Source organism: Trichoplax adhaerens, genomic scaffold, assembly GCF_000150275.1.
Source record: "Trichoplax adhaerens TRIADscaffold_32 genomic scaffold, whole genome shotgun sequence".
Classification (NCBI taxonomy): domain Eukaryota; kingdom Metazoa; phylum Placozoa; class Uniplacotomia; order Trichoplacea; family Trichoplacidae; genus Trichoplax; species Trichoplax adhaerens.
This window is the reverse complement of record NW_002060972.1, coordinates 203,027-224,080: the sequence shown is the minus strand read 5'-3', so window position 1 is coordinate 224,080 and position 21,054 is coordinate 203,027. Positions and strand designations below refer to the sequence as shown.

The 21,054-nt window shown below is 31.7% G+C and overlaps 1 protein-coding gene across 1 annotated transcript; it reads right to left on the bottom strand.

Annotated features, from left to right (window-relative positions):
* Positions 1-6,214: 6,214 nt before the first annotated feature.
* TRIADDRAFT_61954 (uncharacterized protein) lies at positions 6,215-13,141 on the bottom strand (the record flags this gene model as incomplete). Its single annotated transcript, XM_002117883.1, has 20 exons — positions 6,215-6,511; positions 6,596-6,649; positions 6,811-7,026; positions 7,214-7,375; positions 7,416-7,418; positions 7,763-7,878; positions 7,960-8,107; positions 8,226-8,458; positions 8,519-8,621; positions 8,713-8,910; positions 8,990-9,148; positions 9,389-9,499; positions 9,930-10,089; positions 10,178-10,374; positions 10,493-10,629; positions 10,711-10,826; positions 11,799-11,997; positions 12,355-12,441; positions 12,649-12,702; positions 12,829-13,141. 20 exons carry the CDS (start codon positions 13,139-13,141, stop codon positions 6,215-6,217), a joined length of 3,063 nt encoding a protein of 1,020 aa, XP_002117919.1.
* Positions 13,142-21,054: the final 7,913 nt, after the last annotated feature.

Sequence of the window (21,054 nt, the reverse complement as noted above, 5' to 3'; positions counted from 1 at the left end):
GCCGGAAAGGTTTAATATCTATAAAGAAGTAATTTTACCGATTTTATAAGTAGGATAAAACAAAGCATTTTTCATTCAATCCTATGGTATTAATTAAATATCAACATTTCTTACCGCTAAATGATCTCCATTTTCTAATATATAGATTTCGTTATTTGCTAGCATATAATTTTCCTACAATGTACTTACAAATCAAAACATAGTAATGAAGAATATGCAAATTGCTATTTATTAATCTATTAATGGATTATGATCTATCCTCAAATCGAATGGGTCACTTCCTTTCCCCTTATCCTGAATATTCAAACTGCAACTTACAATTAGAGCAGTATAATGTCCAAATATTTCATCCACGAGATATTTCTCCTCGTAAAGCAAGTATTTAATTTTGGGTTCATAACCAGTTATAAAAGAATTTATAGTTATTTTAAATATTATTCCTCCACTCGGAAACGGCCAAGTTTCTTACGAAATTGTTTCCATTTTGTCGTCTCCAAATTTGTAGCACTAAAATCAATTTAGAATGGAGATAAATCATTTGGTTATAATATAATTTCATATTGATCAACGTCATCTTATAAATAAATATAAGGCAGGATAAATCGAAAAGACAACAAAGTAAGCCTTTCTGTATTAAATTCGTGTGGCAATTTAAAGTAAATTAAATTAAATGTTTATGCGGGTAAAACAGTGTTCAAAAATAATGTTTACTACATTAATGCTCTGTGGATCCTTATCGCTGCTAGGATCTATTTCTTCCTGTCTTGTGCAAAGATAGCAATCATCAACGATGAGTATTTAAAGCCATTTATACTTATAGTCCAGCCGATAAATCATTTTCTCTTTGATTGTAAGGCTTATAGTGATTATCAACATGGTTGCTTCATGGTGATCATCCTAAAAGAAATAATTGTGTAATTGGTCTTGGTTAATAAAATTTTTACTATAAACGTGCTTCTAACCTACTTGCAAGATCGAGCATTGTAATTTATGTATGTAAATCAAAACTATGCTTAGGAAATAGTAACAACTATTGGTATAACATACCCAAGATTTTACCATGAAAATTAGTATATTATCAATTTCTCTTTATCTTGATGTGATGTCATATCGGCCAATACATGACCGAGGAATATCGTAATTTAGCAATTCCTCGGGTTGTCCATTCCCCTCTTTACTCAGAATGTTGACAACTTATATGCATTAATCGAAGTTAAAATTAAACTCTCGATTACATTTATGATAGCTAACTTATATTTTGAAAGTATATTGTAACCAAGCAAAATTACTCATTCTCGTAATCTGCGATAATGTTTATTTACTAAAGTATAAGTGGATAATTTAAAAGACCAATGTACTGTCGGCTACTTGTTAGTCGACCTATAGTAAGATTTACCTCTGTAAATATCATTTTTGGCTTCTTATCTTTAAAATTTACTACTAAAGCAGCTTTTAAATCATTGTATAAGAAGCACCGATTATAGTCATAGAGTATGGAATAGTACAACAATTTTGCAGATGGTTTTGCTTCGTATTTATTTATCTACTAATTATCAATAAAATTATTCTGCTCAATTATTTCTAGGGAAATTATTATACTTTAGTAAATCTACACGAGATTAATATTTGACCTTGAGTTTATAATTATATTCATTATCGTTGATTTCCTTTATTAGCAGAGCCACAACTGGAATATCGCTTATGCAAGCCAATGCTAAATCTAATATCTCGATGACTGTTTGAGGATCATTGTCTATGGCTACTTTAAATGTTAATTTATTTGAAAATGATTCATATCAATTATTTATCTATAAGGATGATTAATGATTATTTCTATAATAGTGTCACACACCACTAGTGACAAAGTAGTCTACACACGCCAATCCTTGCGGAGAACGCCACTTACTAACTTAAAGAGGCGAGATTAGCTATATCACCAACTAATTCAGTTCCAACAACCGAATACTATGGTATAATTATAGCGTCACAGATGATGTAGACGAGATAGTCAGAGATTTACTATCATTTATTACTGAAGGAATCTTGGCACCCAAGATTATAGTCTTCGCAATTAAATATCAATTGAAAACTAGTTGACTATCTAACCGACTAACGAACTAAAAAGGAATCTTCAGGCATCAGCCTTTTATAGTCTCGTCAGAAACTCCTGGTTAAACAAGTTATATGAAGAAATGACAATTAATAAAACGTCAATCCACACAAGCAATATTTAATATTACTCAATAATTATAATTAGGACGAGCTTACGCATCGTAACAAATAGCCATTCTAGTTTCTTCTAGTCGTGAAGCCTTCGCGCTGCTGCATATTCGTAGCAACATTGAAATATTCAATTAAGAAGCGATGGAGTAAGAAAGTATTGAAGACTTTTTGCAGTTGTGCAATTGAAGCTTTATTTCTTCGTATTAAGTTACAGATTGTTTACATCAGCAAATTAAGGAAATATTTTCCGTAGGGATAGAAATTTATTACCGTTTGTGTCTATTTATCTTTCAATATGGGATCATTACGGGTTAAACTTTTACACCGCAGGTCGCTCTTTTATTAGATTACGAATACCGTACCGTTTCCTCTTTAATTATTCAATTGATATCTATTGATAGTAACAATTTGTAGTTTAAAATATATTGGTATGGGCTGAAATGAAGATAACTCATAAACGTTCGTGAATGCCGCTATTAGGATACTAAATATATACTTTCGATTATATTTATTGCAAAATGAAGAATTTTGGCGATAAGGGAATCATTTCGCGATGATAAATTCAGTAGGGTGGTATTAGGCTTATTACAGTGCGAATCACTTTCTTCCTAAGCAGTAAGCTCTTTTGTTGCATTCTGAAGAATAGTAAGTAGATTATCAATCTGCTTTCCAGTTGCTTCCATTTTTTGGTGCAAATTTTCTCTTGCTTTTTCCATCATTAACTAAAGTAGTGCATGTCCAATAAAATAAGGCCTTCAATATCAGATTTTCGTAAAATTTTATAAGTACTTATAGTTGTGATATTTACAAAACACTGGCTTCCAGTAATTTATTTCCGCATATTGTTGTCTATATTTCGATCAATATTACCTTTAGTCAACTAACAGTAGGATCGCAGTCAATTTCAATAACGTATGAATTCCAAATTTTTAAAATCTAAACTAATTCTATATTTTACACTATCTCCAGTACTTTTATTGTTTACTAAAAGGTATTCAATATCGCTAAAGTATTTCTAGGAGGACGTACTTTGTTACAATACACTTTATTCGAGATAATAGCTTTTATCTAATTCAATGTTACTTGAATGAAGTAAGTTGAGACAGTATCCAGTTTCTGCAATTACTTAGCCGGTTATACTAACCGCTTTTTCAATGATGATCGGACGCTGATTAAGGTTATTCGGATTTTGTCCGCCTTCAGCAACAGTATCTTTTTCCAACCTTTGTCTGCAGTACGAGGCCATGGTTTCATAGAACTGAACCAACTCGCTTAAATCTTCCTGCATAGCTTGCATTAAAACCTTTCGATAAGATTTTGCCTTTAATTTTAGGAATAAGATGGCTTTTGTAAAGTTACATAATAAGGTCTTGACTGGCCCGTTCTAGGTAAATTATCAAGAAATTAGTAGTTAACATGATTACATTGTAATGCTATCCTTCCATATAAAGTAATTAAATATAAAAATAATCTCTATGCGCACGGAAAGTGATACTATTGGAAACGTAGAAATTACATAATTTGGCGCATTAGATTTATTAATATACTTGCGAAAGCTGTTATCTTATTGTCTCACCAGACTTTAGATTTAATGAATTTCGCAAATTTTCGAATTTATCGTAAACGCAGATTTGATCAAATATTTCTACATGTATAGTTGTCAATATGCTGTATCCTGTTGAGCATGAGTGTTTATGCTGATTATATATAAAAAATATCTAAACTGGATAATCTATTAATACAACCATAATTATAATTGAGTTGTTAATGGGTATGTTGTAAAGTACTATACTCGCTATATAATGTTTTAAAATTGCATTACGGTTGCAAAATCAGGTGGTACTTATCCGAAGTTTTTATAAAGGTAAAACCGTAGTTAATATAGTTTCATTAGTTTCAGTATACTCTACATATAGTGTAATGTAGCTGATAGTTTACTCTTTCTAGTATGTTTATTTAGCACAACAATATTATCTGCTGTTACTACGATATACTATAGAATAACAGGATATATGCACTCTAATAAAACCTGTTCTATTGACTGTAATTAGCTAGCAGATCACATAAACAATTTTATAACAGCGGATTTCATAACTATTTCTCTATCGGTTGAGATACTACATGATAATAAAACATGCTCCGGCAGGCAAGAAGAGCTTCTTAGAACAACAGATTTTAGAAAAGAAAGACTAAGAACAAGAATAACGGAAAAGCGTTGCTGCTTAAATAGTTATCTAACTTATTTACAGCATAACAATTAGGAAATACGTCTCTGAACACTTACAGAACTTACTATGAGAATGAATTTTATGATTGATATCATATTCTACGAAGATGAAATCAACATATTCGAATTATCATAAACATTACCTATATATTGGTATTATTTTCAAGTTATATCTAATTCACTTCTATATAACATGTTGATAACAATAGTTTATCTAGCAGCTTCACTAAATTAAATAACTTTTTTTTGTACTATGTGAGTATATTGGTGATATGCTATAAATCGTGCATCATGTTACAATATAAACCGTGTGATTCTTTTCTTTTTCTGTTTGTTTCAGTGTTACTATGATTTAAATATGTTATCATTATAATCTAATTACTTAATGTGAGAATTATATGATGACATTGTATTCTTTTCTGTATTTTAGATAATTTATTTAAGCCGAGCTGCTCTAGGATAATTTTTGGCTTTTGTATTTTAGTTGTGCTATGTAATGTAATAAACTGCTTAATTATACTTAACCTAGTTTTATGAAATATCTTTTACATAGATTTCTTAACGTAGTTTCTATAAAATAACTTTTGCGAGAATGCGTTAATAATAATTGACCAATGATATTGTACTATATATACGATGATGAATTATTGTTGTAGAAGACATGATGCTGAAGATATACTGTTACCACTTCCACAATTGACTGAATGGTAGAATGATGCAAATGAATTGGAATTTTTGTAATTCTATTTTTGTTTTCCCAAATAAAAATAAATAATCAATTGTAAGAAAATGAAAACAAATAATATTTTTATTTTCTTATCTTCTTATTTTTACCAATGACTTGCTGAGATAGTTTCTCTTTCAAGTCCGTCTTTACTACGATATGTAATGGACATGCAACTAACTCAACAATTGCATTTATCCAATGGATTGCAATACTATTGGTCTTGTTTTGCGCTATTTTTGAGTATTGTTTTAACTGACTTTGGGGTTTGCTGTACAGTAGATGGGATGCTTAATGATAGACTGCAATTTTGTAAATGATTTTCTCTATCCCTATTTTTATTATTTTTATTTTCTCATCCTATTTTACACCAACGCCTTTTTAGAGAAGTTTTCATTTTCTCTTTAAGTCCTTCTTTAACTACGATTTGTAATAGATTTGCAAATAACTCAACAATTGCATTGACCCCATGGACTACACTACTTTTAATGATGGTTTACTATATTAATTTTGGGGGTATTCGTTTTACTGACATTGGGGGTTTGCTTTATGCACGTGTACACACATCCACCATCCATCATTTATTGAAGTAATTTTGATTTAGTTTATTAATAATTACTCTCTCATTAAATGGATGATCCATCTTTCAAGGATTGAAATTAGCCATGTCGATTATTTTGCATGAATTCAAGATTAGCTAGAGAGATCCCTGTCTACAGTATTAGACTGCCATCAATATTTGCTTGTGTTAACAACCATAGCCGATCCATTTCTCTTTGTCACGCAAATATTTCATGCAAATATTATATCGATACAGTCTATACAGTTGTAGTGTATGGATTGTTAGCCCTATTATCAACACTTACTTTATTAAGAAATCCAGTTCTATACTACATACTATCACTGTATTGCCCACACAAAACTACTGTAATTAGCTGAAATCACTACAACAGTGTTAGCAATTCTTCAATATAGCAAATCAACACTCTTCTCCTAGAACGGATGCTTAACCAATAAATGGCTTCTTTTCTTGTTTATCCTTATTCAATGACGGTTACTAAGCAGTAATCCTTAAAACCCTTAATGATGAGTTGAGATTGTTGAAGATTCCACTGAATGTCCGCGACACCGAAGTGAGTAAATGGTAGAATGATTTGTAGCTGTAGTGTTTGAGCATTATAAATATTGAATTTGGATTGCACTCGATCATACTCGTACAGGATTAAATGCTTGTCCGACCATAAATTTTCAGGGTTGAAGAATTGGGTGCGACTGTCGAAGTATTTGATATTGTCTTTGTATCTTTTCATGAATAGTTGGTTAGTTCTAGCAATTATCTATAGGTATTTAATTTTATGATTAGCACAACATACGTTCAACAATAAAGTATCATCGATTGTATCCTGTTATCGTTGTCTTACTGCTATATGGTCTCCATTTTCCAGTAGTAGAAAATAATTTTCATGACGATATTTCTATAATGAATTAAATTGAATGTAAGGATCAATTATGGACTAAAGTAAAGCTCCTCTCATAATCAACTCATTACAGTGGTCATCATCCGCCATCCACCCAATTTATCATTTCCATATTGACTGTATCACTGCGAGCATTATGCAACATCAATATGACTTACTTCCGGTAGATTGGCAATCATATTGGCATCTCTCTCTCCCCATGCATCAACTAACACTTTCTCCTTCGAAAAAGACGATTGTTCAATCGTAGGATTATAATTGGCTCCATTAGAGTTGTAATTCATAGTTATTTTAAAGATTAATTTTTCCATATGTTTGTATCTTATGGTTTGCAGTAATTTCATATGATATTCACCATCTCCAATCTTATAACACTACAATAAATTCAAATTGAAAATGTCGTTATTGATCGTCTCCATTTGCAATGGTTTATTTGCAATGGACGTCAAAGTCGATATTCAAGGCTATTTCCAATAAGTCCGTCGACATGAAACTGAACAGTCAATTTGTACACGTTTAGAGTTTAGAAAGAAGATTAAAGTAGAATAAAATCATACTTACTTTGAAGCTATACGAGTTTGAATTAGATTCCTCGCATTCCCAAGCATAAAGATAATCATCATCAAAGTACTCAATATTAGCTTTTGCAATACATGCAGGTCGATCAATTATCTTCTTTCCGGTCGTAAGGCTAATGGTTATTATCCAATTTTGGGACAGCATCTAAAATAAATCAATTAAATGAATCCTTCGACCAATTTACCTCCTACATAATTGTAAAATCAGTTCAATAACTTGTTATGTTAGTTAAAAAGCATTCTCATTTTTATCATTTCCTGTTCAAAAATACTTAAGTCATTTTCATATCCACTTCAACATACTGTCTTATGTTGCATGAAAATAAGTGTGTTATCCTTCTTTCTGTATCGTATGTACATAAATGCTGTATCATTCGATTCTTTTACTAAGAGTTGATAGATTAATTCTCGGTGCTTTCTACAATCTTCTATACCTAGAAACTCGATCATCTGTAACTAATCAACAATTCAATTGAGTATAGAGTCGATACAGCTACTCCAAACATATTGTGTTGATGAAAGCTTAACCTACGTTGAATATGTTGACGGAAGTTTCGGGTACGGTAGATTCGGGGACGGTAATTTCAGATCTTTTAAGATCATCATATGATTTTGATTGAGGGATATCTTGCCAAGCAATTTTATCGCCTTAGTTTAATGAAAACGATCTTGTGACCATGAATGTAGGCATGATCAAATTGCACTTGTTGTAGAACCATCATCACTTACCTTGTAAATTATACTCATATACATTATGTGTTTGAGAGCGATCATAAATAAGCAATCGATTACTACCAGGAATCAACATTGGTGGACCAGATTGCTCAACTTGAACACAAGATTGGACTTGACAACATCGCATTTTAAGTATGAGTTTCTACATATATCACAGTATTACAATATAGGACTAGTATTACTGCACAATAAAATATTATGCAGATCTACTTTAGGACGAATTATGCTTATGATGATGAGTAACCCAATATTGCACTAACCTTATTCTCACGACAGTCAAATGTACCCATATAACTACGACGATAATATTCATCGCGAGCGCGCGCGAAGTAAATGAAAATCATTTGCTGATCGTCTGATACCGAAATATTCTCAACTCGTGGAATATGATGTAATATTGGCCGAAATTCATTTTCAAATTCCATTTTTCCAAATTGTTTCATTTTTAACAGACCAATTGTACCATTGGTTTCAAGGTTGGAACCTGTATATGCTAATATTATATAGGTTGCATCAAGGTAGATACGCGTATTGATGAAGTTCAAGAACAAACTTTCTTTAGAATCATTGGTAGCAAAGTACCGACCATCATCCTTTGCATGGATGTAATCAGGTACTTTCAATGATAGACAAGTCCATCGCTGTACATGCCATATCTATCCGTCAAATTAATACAAGTAGCTTCTATCAATTAGATCTCTAAGAGACAATTTAGTACTTTACTCCTTTTAGTCAGTGGAAGCTTACTTCAATTTGCCATTCATTAATCTTGTTTAACGGATCGTCAGATGTATGTCGACTTTTACCAAATTCATTAAAATTTCTCCACCCCAACAAGACACGAACGCTATCATGCACTTGTACCCATTGACAATATCGTATGTTGTATTGGCATAGTATTCGCTTATTCAAAGGTCTAATGCAATTCCCCTCAATCTTCCAAATCTAATATTACAGTCGAACGCAACAGATTTCTATCGCTTTGCATGTTTAATATTTACTTAAATGCATATTCACTGCTAACCGTAACTTCACGGCGATCTTTAGAGAGTGTCATGATGACTTTGGTTTCAGATACAGCAGGGCAAAATTGTAACGAACAAAAATCAGTTTTAATGACTTTCCCTTCTTCGTTTTTAGCAAAGTCTATTTCTTTATTTTTATCGATATCGTGAACGATCCACTAGGAATATTCAACAAATGAATGAAGATATTATTTAAGAATGTTGAAAATGAATCAAGAATGATATAAACAACGACTGTATTTTTATTAGCAGCAGAATAGATTGCAAATTTCGAACTGTCTCCAGACTAATTAGCGGTCTAATTGCAATATAGATCATTGACTCAACATTGATGATAATCAATTTTGAATTTATCCCTTAAGTAAAGCTACCATCATACTCAAATTGCAATGTGCTACCTCATTAGACTTGAAGGCTACAGTCCGACCGTCAGCTGAGATTTCAACACTATCAATCCAGGTATATGGAGATATTTTAAGTTCAATTTTTGATGTTTGATAATCTTTAATCTATTAATGCAATTGCAATAGTGAGCGACCATTGGCTTCATCTCATCGTATCAACATGCTATCAAAATAGTTCTATTTAATTGCGTTCCATTCAATTTAATCTACATCAACGTATGTCAAACACTGAATCAACCAAAGAAGGTAGCTATGGACTACACAGTCAGTACACAGTAGCATGGCTTGACAGACAGAACAGACTGATGCTGCTATGACAAGATGTTAATGTGTAGATCTTAATTGATCGATTCAACTAAAGTGGAATGGGTGAAGAATTGACATCAATGGCATGATGCCGTAACAAGTAATTAGCATTGATTTTATTGGCAGTTTGTGAGTCGATCTTTGTGACTGATTTGATTGTGTTTACAGCACTATTTCAACGATAGTCAATTATTAACCTTAGGCATTTATTTATCGTATACCAACATACCACAATTTGCAAGTCTTGTGTACCATTATTTTCACTACCAATTATTCGCAAAGGTCCAAAGTCGGGATTCGAAACTGATATAAATTTGTCGTGTTCATTCTTACCGAATCGTTGGCATACATCATAAGTATATTCAGTCGTTGTTGCACCAGTTGAACACCTATTTGCAAGTCAGAACAGGCAGTATAATGTAAATTACAGTAGGTAGTAACACGATGGATTGATAAAATTGGAAGTAGTTTACTTACTCTGACATGCTCCAGTAACTTAAATTGTCATCGCCATTTCGCACATTTTCCTTAGCTAATTGTAAAGCTCGTTTTTTCATCCAACTATCTGACATATCATCCCATAAGATCATTTTAATGATATCTGCATCGACAGCATCTAGGCGAGGTTGTTGTTGCTTGAGAAGCACCACGAGTTGACGAAGGTCCTTCCCGTTCTGAATGTAAATTAACCATTAAAACGATATTGGTTATGGACTATTTTGAGAAAAAGCGCTTGTAAAGTAATCAATCTTTCCATTCTAGCAAATTAAGAACGTCAATTCAGTATGGTACCTCTTTTCTTTCCTTTAGATAGTCGATATAGTCTGTTAAATCGCAGACGAGGTTATAGATCGTTTTGTCTGATTGGATTTTACATTTCATCCAATTGAAATCAGTCATAATAGTTTGAAGATCTTCATTACTTTCAGCTATTAAAGCATGATAAATAAGATTAAGATAGAAATAGCCATCATCATGGAAGGTATTCCACCGTCCATCGCATTGCTTACGGTAACCATCGATCAACATTTTGTTTAGTATTTTGCAATAATCTTGGCTGGATGTCTGTGAGTAGAGTCGTTGGTGTAGATAGTCCACCATCAAATCGTGTAAAACACAGTAAGATCTTGACAAAGTAACGGAAATAAAAGGAATTAATACTATATACAGTAGTTAATGCAAGGCTATTCATTTTAGTGTTGTTTGCATTGCATTATGTTGCATGAGAATGAATGCAGGTACTGTATAGCGCATGTAAAACTATCTATTTAATAGCACTGACTCATATTATTGAGTAGAACATATAGGATGGAAATTTCAGATCAATTGGATCACAGAAACAAATTACTTTAGAGAATAGGAAATCATAATTTACCGTCAAACGTAATCATAATCATAATTTACTATCAGATAAAATTGTAGCAAATTGAAAAGACCGATAGCTAGTTCAATAAAAGGAGTTCACTAAATCTGAGAGCCTAATCGAAGAGGCTTAGAATTGAATTTACTGTGTAGAATATCTTCTGTGCATTAGACAATGCTCATGTAATGACTACTGGAGAGAACACAATACATAATATAGATTGACAGAGTTGTATAATAAAGACATCTGGAGTTAAATTGTATTTTGCGACGTCGTTTACTAAAACGATAAAAAATTACACGAACCTAAATGGCGCAATATTATCAACCTACTGTATAACTAACGATTGATCATATTCTGTACAGTATTTGGAGAATTAATACTGAATAGAAGCCTATGTAGTCAGAAATTAGAACAACCAATTATCGTAACTATCATGATTCCTTTATAAATAGAATTCAAGTATATTAATAGGTAGATAAAAAAGTATGCTCTGTAGGTAAAAGATTGAATAAAGCAAGCTACATCAAGCTTATTCGACGTGCAAATACAGCCATAATGAATTTAAAATAGTTATTAAATTATTTTAGACTCGTTAAATCTGTACATTCCATATTAATAACCAAATACATATGCAACTACACTTTCGGTCATGCTTTGTATGTTAAATATCTCGCATTACAAAATTGGAGATCCCTCAATTAACTTAACTTTCCGAAACTTGATTAAACTTACTTGTCTGCATCATACTCGTAAGTAAGTAATGATTTATTATTCATTTCCGTTAAGTAAAGATGAGCTTTCGTTTGATTGCAGTTCCATAACGATACAACAGATTGAATGGGAATATTGACTCGCTTAAATACAGCCAACTGCTCAAATAATCGCATTTTATCTTCATCCAAAGAATTGAAACTTGATTCCAAAGTCCCATCTAGATCGAAATTGTAGTTAGCTAGTTATCTTAAAATTACAATCCTGTATCAAACAACGAAATTCTCGGATTGAACGATTAATTGTATAGTAATCTACGTGAGCTTAAAAGTAGTCTTTTAATTGTATTCATTCTGAAAGATGTAACTTATTATAATATTAATCAACCATCACTTTGACCATAATTATACCGTAGATTTATTGTTGTCGTTGAGAACTTATATTATCCTTATTAACTGAATGCAAATTTAATAAATTATTGGGAGATTTCAGGCTATATACAAACTGGACAGCTCATGCAAGTTAGGAAAAGAAAAATAAAGCGAGTTGTTAATATCTGTAATGTTAGAGAACACACCGATTAGTGAGGATGATGTATAGGATGGTGAATTCCAATCGAGCAACTTGGATATCATGTTGCGAAAAGGATGCAAAATAGGATTTTCTAGCAGTTAGATACAAAGAGAACGATGTTACGTGCACAATGAGTGAAAATAAAACCGAGAGATACCTCTTTGCATCTGCATTAATCTTAATTATGGAATACACAAAGTGAAATTCCATAGTAAAACAATCGGCTGATTTGTAAAACAGAGAACGAATTATGCAAATTCCAGAACTCTACGTTACAGCAGTATACGATCCTTATTACCTTCTATTGATTGATGTAGGTTATTCAGTACCTGATAATGATTTTTAGAGTGTTCTAAATTAATATAAAAATATGTAATGAATGTAAAGCATATAATTAGCGATATTTTTGAAATAGTTAGCGAAAGCTTGTTATAAATACTTTGAAAAGGATACCTAATTTGACAAGCAATAAGGTTACCTTTTATTTCTGTAGTTTTATAGGCCTCTTTTTCTAATCGCTCGCCAAGTTTCTGAACATTTCGAATATTACTCACTTTTAGTAAGCTGCAGAATTGATAAAAATTTTCGTCACTGCTTGATTCCAGTATTTTTAGGAATTCAAAGGCTCGTTCTTTGTCAGATTTACAGTCATCTCTTAGCTTTTCAACTTCTTCATTGGATAGGATTTGTATAGCCCGCAAATCATACGATATATCTACCAAAGGGACTATTGCCCTTATTTCTAAATAATTTTTGTCGATCACACTTTTAATATACTTGCTTACAACCATTTTAAATGTAGTTCTTACTCCTAAATGAAAAATATGCAAGATCCAATTTAAGATAAATTTGGAGCATTACATACAGTATATACGTACACCAGATGTGAATTAAAATTAGCTATGGCGAAAATGAAATACTAAGTTTTAGAGGATAACTGTAGTTTCAGCCAGATATCGCAGTTATGGTTCTTTTACAGCATTACAATGATTCTTTTAGACTAAACTTTTTGTTATATCATTAGATAAACATTTAATTGATTTCATTGTATGGATAAACTTGACAATTGCGGTAATATTAGGAGCAAAAATTGAAATTTTGAGTAGACTGATTGATATGGTCGCTATAGCACGATGGAGAAAGAATCTAAAATGATCATTTTGTATTTACTTTAAGGTTAATTTTTCAGCTGAAAAAAAAATATAAGCGTTTTGTAACATTTCAGTTCTACTGGTAGCCATTGAATGTTGATAATTTAAATTTTGCACTGGCGATGACTGCAGTCAGCAGTTGTAAGAATGGCCATTTTATACTTAATAAACGAATGATACATAGGACGGCAACGTGATATGTTTCTACATAATACATGTTAGCAATTCTAATAGGTCCGTATATAATATTTGATTAGACAGAACAAAGGTTGAATAATGCAAGAAATAGAACGATTGACAACGAGCTTGCCAAAGATAAAGATTAATGCATGCAAGAAGTACCGCACTGGATACACGCACATAAGCTAATATTGGCATATGTTACTCATAGAAGATGAAAAATATTTTCATCAAAGCATCAAACTATGATAATGAAATAAGTTAGTATGGCCTGATATATCGCTAAAATTGTGCACTCGTACTCTATTTCATCAAAGCCAGTTATTACTTGCATTAACTTTAAAAAAATATTGAGTGGCTATAAGAATAATAGTCTTCTTTTAACTTCTTATAAGCCATCAACTGCAGTAAGACAACTAAATAATAATAGTAACATCACAAATACATTACAATTATTATTTTTGTATCCTTTGTTGAGACAAATAATATGTTTAAATTATTACGGTGTTGCCTTGTCATTAGGATAGTTTACTAAGTACAGTAGTAGCTAGTATGGAGAATATCCATATTTGTAGTGCTAGGTAAGATAAGTAATGCCTTAACATGGATGTTGTTTGTAATAGTTCATTGCATATTCAATATTAATTGTTCTTGTGTGATAGATAGCAGTAAGATGATTAAAGTTCTAGTTGAAGATAGTTGAATTAGACAACCTACGAGCTTAGATTTAGATTAAGTATGAGTAAGAGATTTAAAATATTTACTGATAGAAAAGCTATGTAAGGAACATCTCAGTTCGAGATGTTTCTCCTAGTAAGGTATAATAAGAACACTGTAGTTGCTTATAAATTAGAAGCTTCCAATATAAACGGGAACATTTGAGTTCAGTGGTGGTAAAAATTTATAGATGTATCTTTGCTAATAAAAGTTTCATCTTTACAGTCTTTTGCTGTGTGTGTTTAACGTTAAGTAAAAGGACGTTTTAAGTCAGTAGCTACTTATAGACTTTTACTGTACGTTACCTTGTCGCAGAAGTGAAATTGTGACATAAATACGTGAAGAATCCGCTAAATTTATGTCAATCGTGTACGCTTTATCGAGTCGAAATAGTAGTAAAAGGACAACTTATCAGGCCAAATAGTCTGTTATAAATAAGATCCATTTGTGAACAATTCTAACTCTGAAATCACTGCATTTGCTTGGTGCCTGACCCAGACCACTGAAAACTAAGTGCAGCATGATCTTTGGATGTTGGAATAGTGAGTAGAAAAACATAGATTAGATTATTGTACTGATAAAGTTATACCTAAATATGTGTTTATAACTTGAAATGATTGCAGTCACCTACCGAGTTATCCATGAGCGTACAACTTCACAAAATGATACTAGTCATATTCGAAGAAACTGATGGACTATATAAACCCCTAATTATCATTCATAAACCCTTAAAGTAAATTCGCTGTAAGCTATTTAAGACTAAAGCGATAAAATATTAGGAAGAAAAAGTGTTTTCATCTCTGCGTTTAAGATAGTGGGTTGGCAATCTAATTTATTTACGCTAACGTATTAGCTCCATTTTTGGATGTCTTTTCGCTTCCTTGAAGTGCACTTTGGCATGAAAATAAGTACTGTAAAGCGCTGTTCTATCTAGGATAGATTATTTGTAATGATTATTGATGCTTAGTGAAGAAATATTAGGCTTTAAAACAAATATCTTTCAATACGTAAGTTCAATTATGAAATTTAATACTGTATCAGAATAAAATAAATCACAAGCGAAGGTTAAAAACTGGAACATGGGCTATCGAGTAATGTTAAGTTAAGAATGGAATTAAGGGGCGTCAAACTTATGACAAACATGCAGCATATAATACACGGAAGAAAATAAATATAGAGAATTTGGGATGAACACTTAAAAAATTAATTTTGAATGATAACGTTTATCCGTACCAGTTCTCTCCTGCTTGATCTATTGGGAAAGACGGGATACACAGTTCTTGATACACAAACTAATGGTGTAATGGAGCTGATGAAGAGAAAGTAAGTAATAAATTTGCCTGTCAAAAAGGCGGAAAGAGTGAGATAGGAACGGAAAGTAGGAAAAGGAATTTATTCGATTGTCATGCGACCAGCTTATTCACTTTGACTTCATTAATTTAATGAATAATGTAACAGCACCGTTTGCGAAGAAAGAAACAACAATAAATTATTTTGAATTACTTTTTGAATTTGAGCTATTATCATGCAAATAAAATTAGAATTTAGGAACGGTAAATTGAAAACACTTTTAGAGCTTACCATAGTTTAAGAACATTTATTGGCACTGCTAAAGTCAAACAAGTGATGGTAAACGGTTTTGCAACGTATTTTGCTTCATTTAAAGGTTTCAATAGAGAAACAGTATGCGGTAACCATACGATTCGTAATTAGTCATTTGATTATCATTCAGTTCATTTAAGACCTTATTATTCCAGTCAGTGAGCATATTAATATATATGATCAACATTCTTATAGCTCAATCTTTGTATGCATAGCGCTAGCATACCCAATGTTGCTATCAAATTGAATTTCTCATTCATACTCCTCTACCTTGTCCACATACAAACTATCAAACTATCGTATTGGCCGAATATCGGGTTTTGACCGTAACATGTATTGTTTTAGTCAGTTTAACATCTTAGTAATTCCTTATGTTTTTCACCATCTTCTTGGGAAGTTGACTATCTGTAATTAGTCAAAGTTGGCATAATCAATTCTACTTTAATACTTTGAGTAATGTCTATCAAGGCCATTGTAATTAAGGGCAAAGCCATGAAAAATACCGTAAAGGATACACCTTGATGATTGAGGATGCACCTAGATAGACGATGTTGATGATAATCCTACTTCTGCAATGTAGATTACGTCCATTAAATTATATTACCTGTTTACCTTTATCATAATGATGCTGGTTGGCATCTTCATCTTCCGTACCGATAGCGATGGCTGATTACAAGTTACAGAGCAAGAATCACCGAGGATATTTATGCATGATAGAGTAAAGTTGTTGTAAATACCTCTTCTTCATAATTCTTTATTTTCTCAATATAAGAAATTGAAAGAATCAAGTGCCACTTATAAGAGAATTCAAGCAAATTGCGTAGGGTAGTGATATCAACACCTACAGTTGATCTATATCGTCTAAATTCTACATCAACAGAGCAATAACTGGAATGTTATTAATGTTAAAAAAGTCACATTATTTAAAGAAGTAAAGGCTCTAAGTAGTCCTCTAGGCCTTTATTACAACCTTACATTGTGCTAAGGTAACTAGCTATATCCTGAATACAGTGAAAATTTATGTTTTTTACATGTTGAATATAGAATAGCATAACGTTGCTTCTATTTAATACAACTTATTTTACAGTCATCTACAAACAAGAAGAATAATTTGGAAATTTTTAAGGCACTGTAGTTAATTTTAAAACTTTTACATCAGAAACGTAATAAATTCTAAACTTCTTGCTTACCTGCTTTCCTTCATATATTTTAGTAATGATTTGTCATTCATTTCCTCTAAGATCTGATTCATAACTTCTAGATTGAGGCCCCAAACTGATGCAATAGATTGAATAGGAATATCGACTGGCGTAAAACTGCCTAATATTTTAATAATTTTCTATTTTTCAGCGATTCATGGCTTAATAGTAGCATTCCGTGAAGATTGAAACTATAATTTGCATATTTCATTGACACTGATTCACTTTCAAGGGTCGCTTCTACTCTAACTCAGCCTTTTTCAGTTTTCAGTTACAGGCCCAGAATTAAACTAATAGCCAATGGTAGCCCATCACAACTTTCAATGATTCTCCTAACAACTTGTTTTTCATGTAAATTCTGAGTATTATGCTCTTGGCATCGTAGTGTTAGCAATTTTATCGATTCATCATAGCTTAGTTGCTTCTATGCGCAGAAAAAGCATTCGATATAATGCTAATTTTTCATCAAATTGCTTTTGATCTTTTATTTGATAACAAAATGTGAAAATAAATTGATAGAAATTATCTGTAGTATAAATCTTTAATTCCGTGTGCTTAATTAGATTTGTTTTATATTGAAAGGTGAAACTAAATTCTAAATTCTTCTAAAAGAACTCTGATTTATTTATTGGAAAAACATAGCACAGTAAACAACTATGATGTTAGTTATAGAAACATTCTCTTTATACATGTGAAGTTTAATGTACTCGTATGTACTGCCGTACCAATGGCATTATTATTTTAATATTCATTCATCAAACATAACATCATATTAGATACAAAAATTCAATTAAAATACCAACCCGCAAACGGATGCAATGATGGTGTGACGGAGTTCGCCCCGAAATGAATAATATTTTGATCTAATATGCGTAATAATGTTATTATGGAGGTTGCCGATCTCGACAACAACCTAGTTGTTAATTGAGTTTGTTATTAATTATCGTAGTAATATACAGCGTGGATATACAGTATAAAGTTACTGAACCTCTGACAGGTCTATCAAATGATAATACTTTCTGTTAAATGAGCACATTATCGTAAACCGTCAGCAAAGCGACGGAAGTTTGCACTAGTAATATTAATTTATGGCAAGTAATATGTAACACTCGATCTAGTCGAATCTATAGTAAGCCTGTATTGCATATTCTATAATTTAATGTGAAAGATTAGCACTGATCTTATTTGTTTGACATATGAAACTGTATATAAGCTTTATTATTAATTTTTAATCTCAGTTCCACTAAGGCTAACGTAGAGTACACTGGTACAAACGTAAGCAAGCTAGTAATGAAGATATTGATTAACCTAAACCTATCATTTTGACTTGATTACTATAGTATAGGAATAAGTTAGTTTTCCCTTACTGAGGATCTCCGGAGTTAGTCGGAGAACCATAAGAGTAGATAGTAGTTTAAGGTACGTTCACGAAAGCTGTTTTGTGACAGATGGCTCATCTCATTTTCATAATGCATAAACCGTGAAGTCGCAATCGACTCTTTAGCGAACGACAAATAGTTGTAATGATTCTTCTTCAAGATGCCATCAACAAAAAATAGTATGTCGGATAGTTGACTATTTCCAAAAGAGTTAATTTTTTATTATCAGTATCGCAGTGTAACTTAATATTAGCTAAATTTAGTGAGTAAGGAAGACAAAATAGTCACCTCGTACATAACTACGGAGACAGGCAAAAATTTCATAAATAAATTGAAAGGATTCTTGCCACTTTAAACCAAGACTTATTCCCAGTATCTTGAGCTGAACAAATTGCTCGTTATTTGATACATTACCTGAGCAGAGAAGTAACGATTAGCACCTAAATGTCAGTATGGTATACAGTGTGCGATTATCAATTTCTTTTAAGGTATTTAAAATGCATGTCTACGCTTATCCTATTTCAATTATTTACTTGGGATATGGAAATTTGAAAATTAGGCACTTGTTATCATTAAGCAGAAGTCTAAGTTTGAATGATATTTTATATCTTTCTTCGATTTCATCGACTACACAACTATTTTTATGTATTAAAATAAATGCAGTTCCAATATCAGCTATTCTTCTTCAAGATTGAAACCGTTAAACGGAATTGTAAATTATGCTAATTTACAAACTTACCAACATTCATCCAATAACAACCGTTTGATTTAAAATAGCCTTTTTTTGACGCTTCGTGTATAGATTGGCAAGCAGCAATGGTTTTATCGCTACCAAAAATGCCGTCGATTAAAATATGGCCAGATGACTCATCGACAATCTTCAATTGATTGCAAATGGTGTTTATAATTTCCTCTCTTATCACGTAGACATTATTAGAAGTTAGAGGCAAGTCGCGAGGTGAAATTTTAGCAAAATGCGTATTTACCCAAAAAATAATTGCATATTTTGTTGCAAAACTGTAGCTTGCCACAAAACTGCAGCAGTAATATAATCCGGAACGTCATTTGAAAAGCACAAGATGATGATAGTGTTCTTGTTTGAATATTAAATTGATACAATTTGATTACAATCTACACTTTGAAAACGCCAACAATAAATGTCTAATAAAATTTTAGTTACTTTAGCATGATTAGCCCTTTCACAATTTCCTGTAATAGGGACCTATCGAGAATGCAAACAAAATGTTATAATTTAAGTCGTCAACGAATGAAAGATTACCGAGGGTATTATAAATAAATATCAATAATAAAGGTTATATTGTGTTCTATAGTGACTTTAGTATATTTACGGGGATATAAGTATTACTGCATTAATTTCAAGTAGACAAAAGTTTTGCACCTATAGCGGGAAACAAAATAGCTCCTAAAACTTATCGGCATGATTAATAGGCTAATAAAGCGAAGTACTTGAATTTTGGTCATGATAAAATTTGAATTTTCTTCCACGTAATAATCGGAATGTATGTGAATTATTACTTATCATAGCTTCACATGGAGACAATTTTGTAAATTGTAATACGGCGTGTATTGTTACAATATCATCATAAAAGAATTCTCTCCTACAAGTATCCGCTATTGCCTGATAGTTCACTTCATGTACAATACATATTATTAAAATTCATATAGTAATATCATTTAATACCATATACAACGGAATAACTGTTTATCTTTTAATTTTCTAAATGTAAGACATTAGCCTTCTCCATGCTTGGCAATATAATCTCAACTTTAACCATCCGACGGCAATTACCATGCCGATTTTGTATTCTATGCTACTACATAATCAGTTCATTTTTTTTTAATGAGTTTATTTGCCCAATTAAATTTGTATAATGGCATAAATACAATAGTCCTATCATAATATACATAAGACTATTTAATACATAATTAAGGCAAATAATTAATAATCAGTTCTAGTCAAATGTGAAAAAACATACCTATTATAATATATATGAAGCTATTTATTAATTAAGCAAAGTAAGCAATGATCACTTCAAAATCTTATTATATAAATGTTACCATTGCACTCTACACTCGATGGATTGTATGCGATTTTCATCGGTAAAGTATGTTATGCATGAGTAACTATCACAATTTTCTATGCGCTGTATAATATCGCCATACATTTACCTGCTATAAATTAATTCTGATTCAGTCAGAAAGCTGAAAATTTTATAATTAATTCTAAAATGGCGTGTTTACTCGTATATAGAGTACAGTACACTTGAATATATTCCTAGTATGCGAGATTTAAAATTCAAAAATTTATGAAACTATATTTGAACTCAACTCGACACCGATTCTCTGTTCTAAATCGGCATCATCAAGTTTAATGCTAGAGTTATATCCATTCACAACTTAGCTCTGTCATTTCGCTAGTGTAAAGTTTTACTTTTATTGTCGTTTAAGCGTTTTC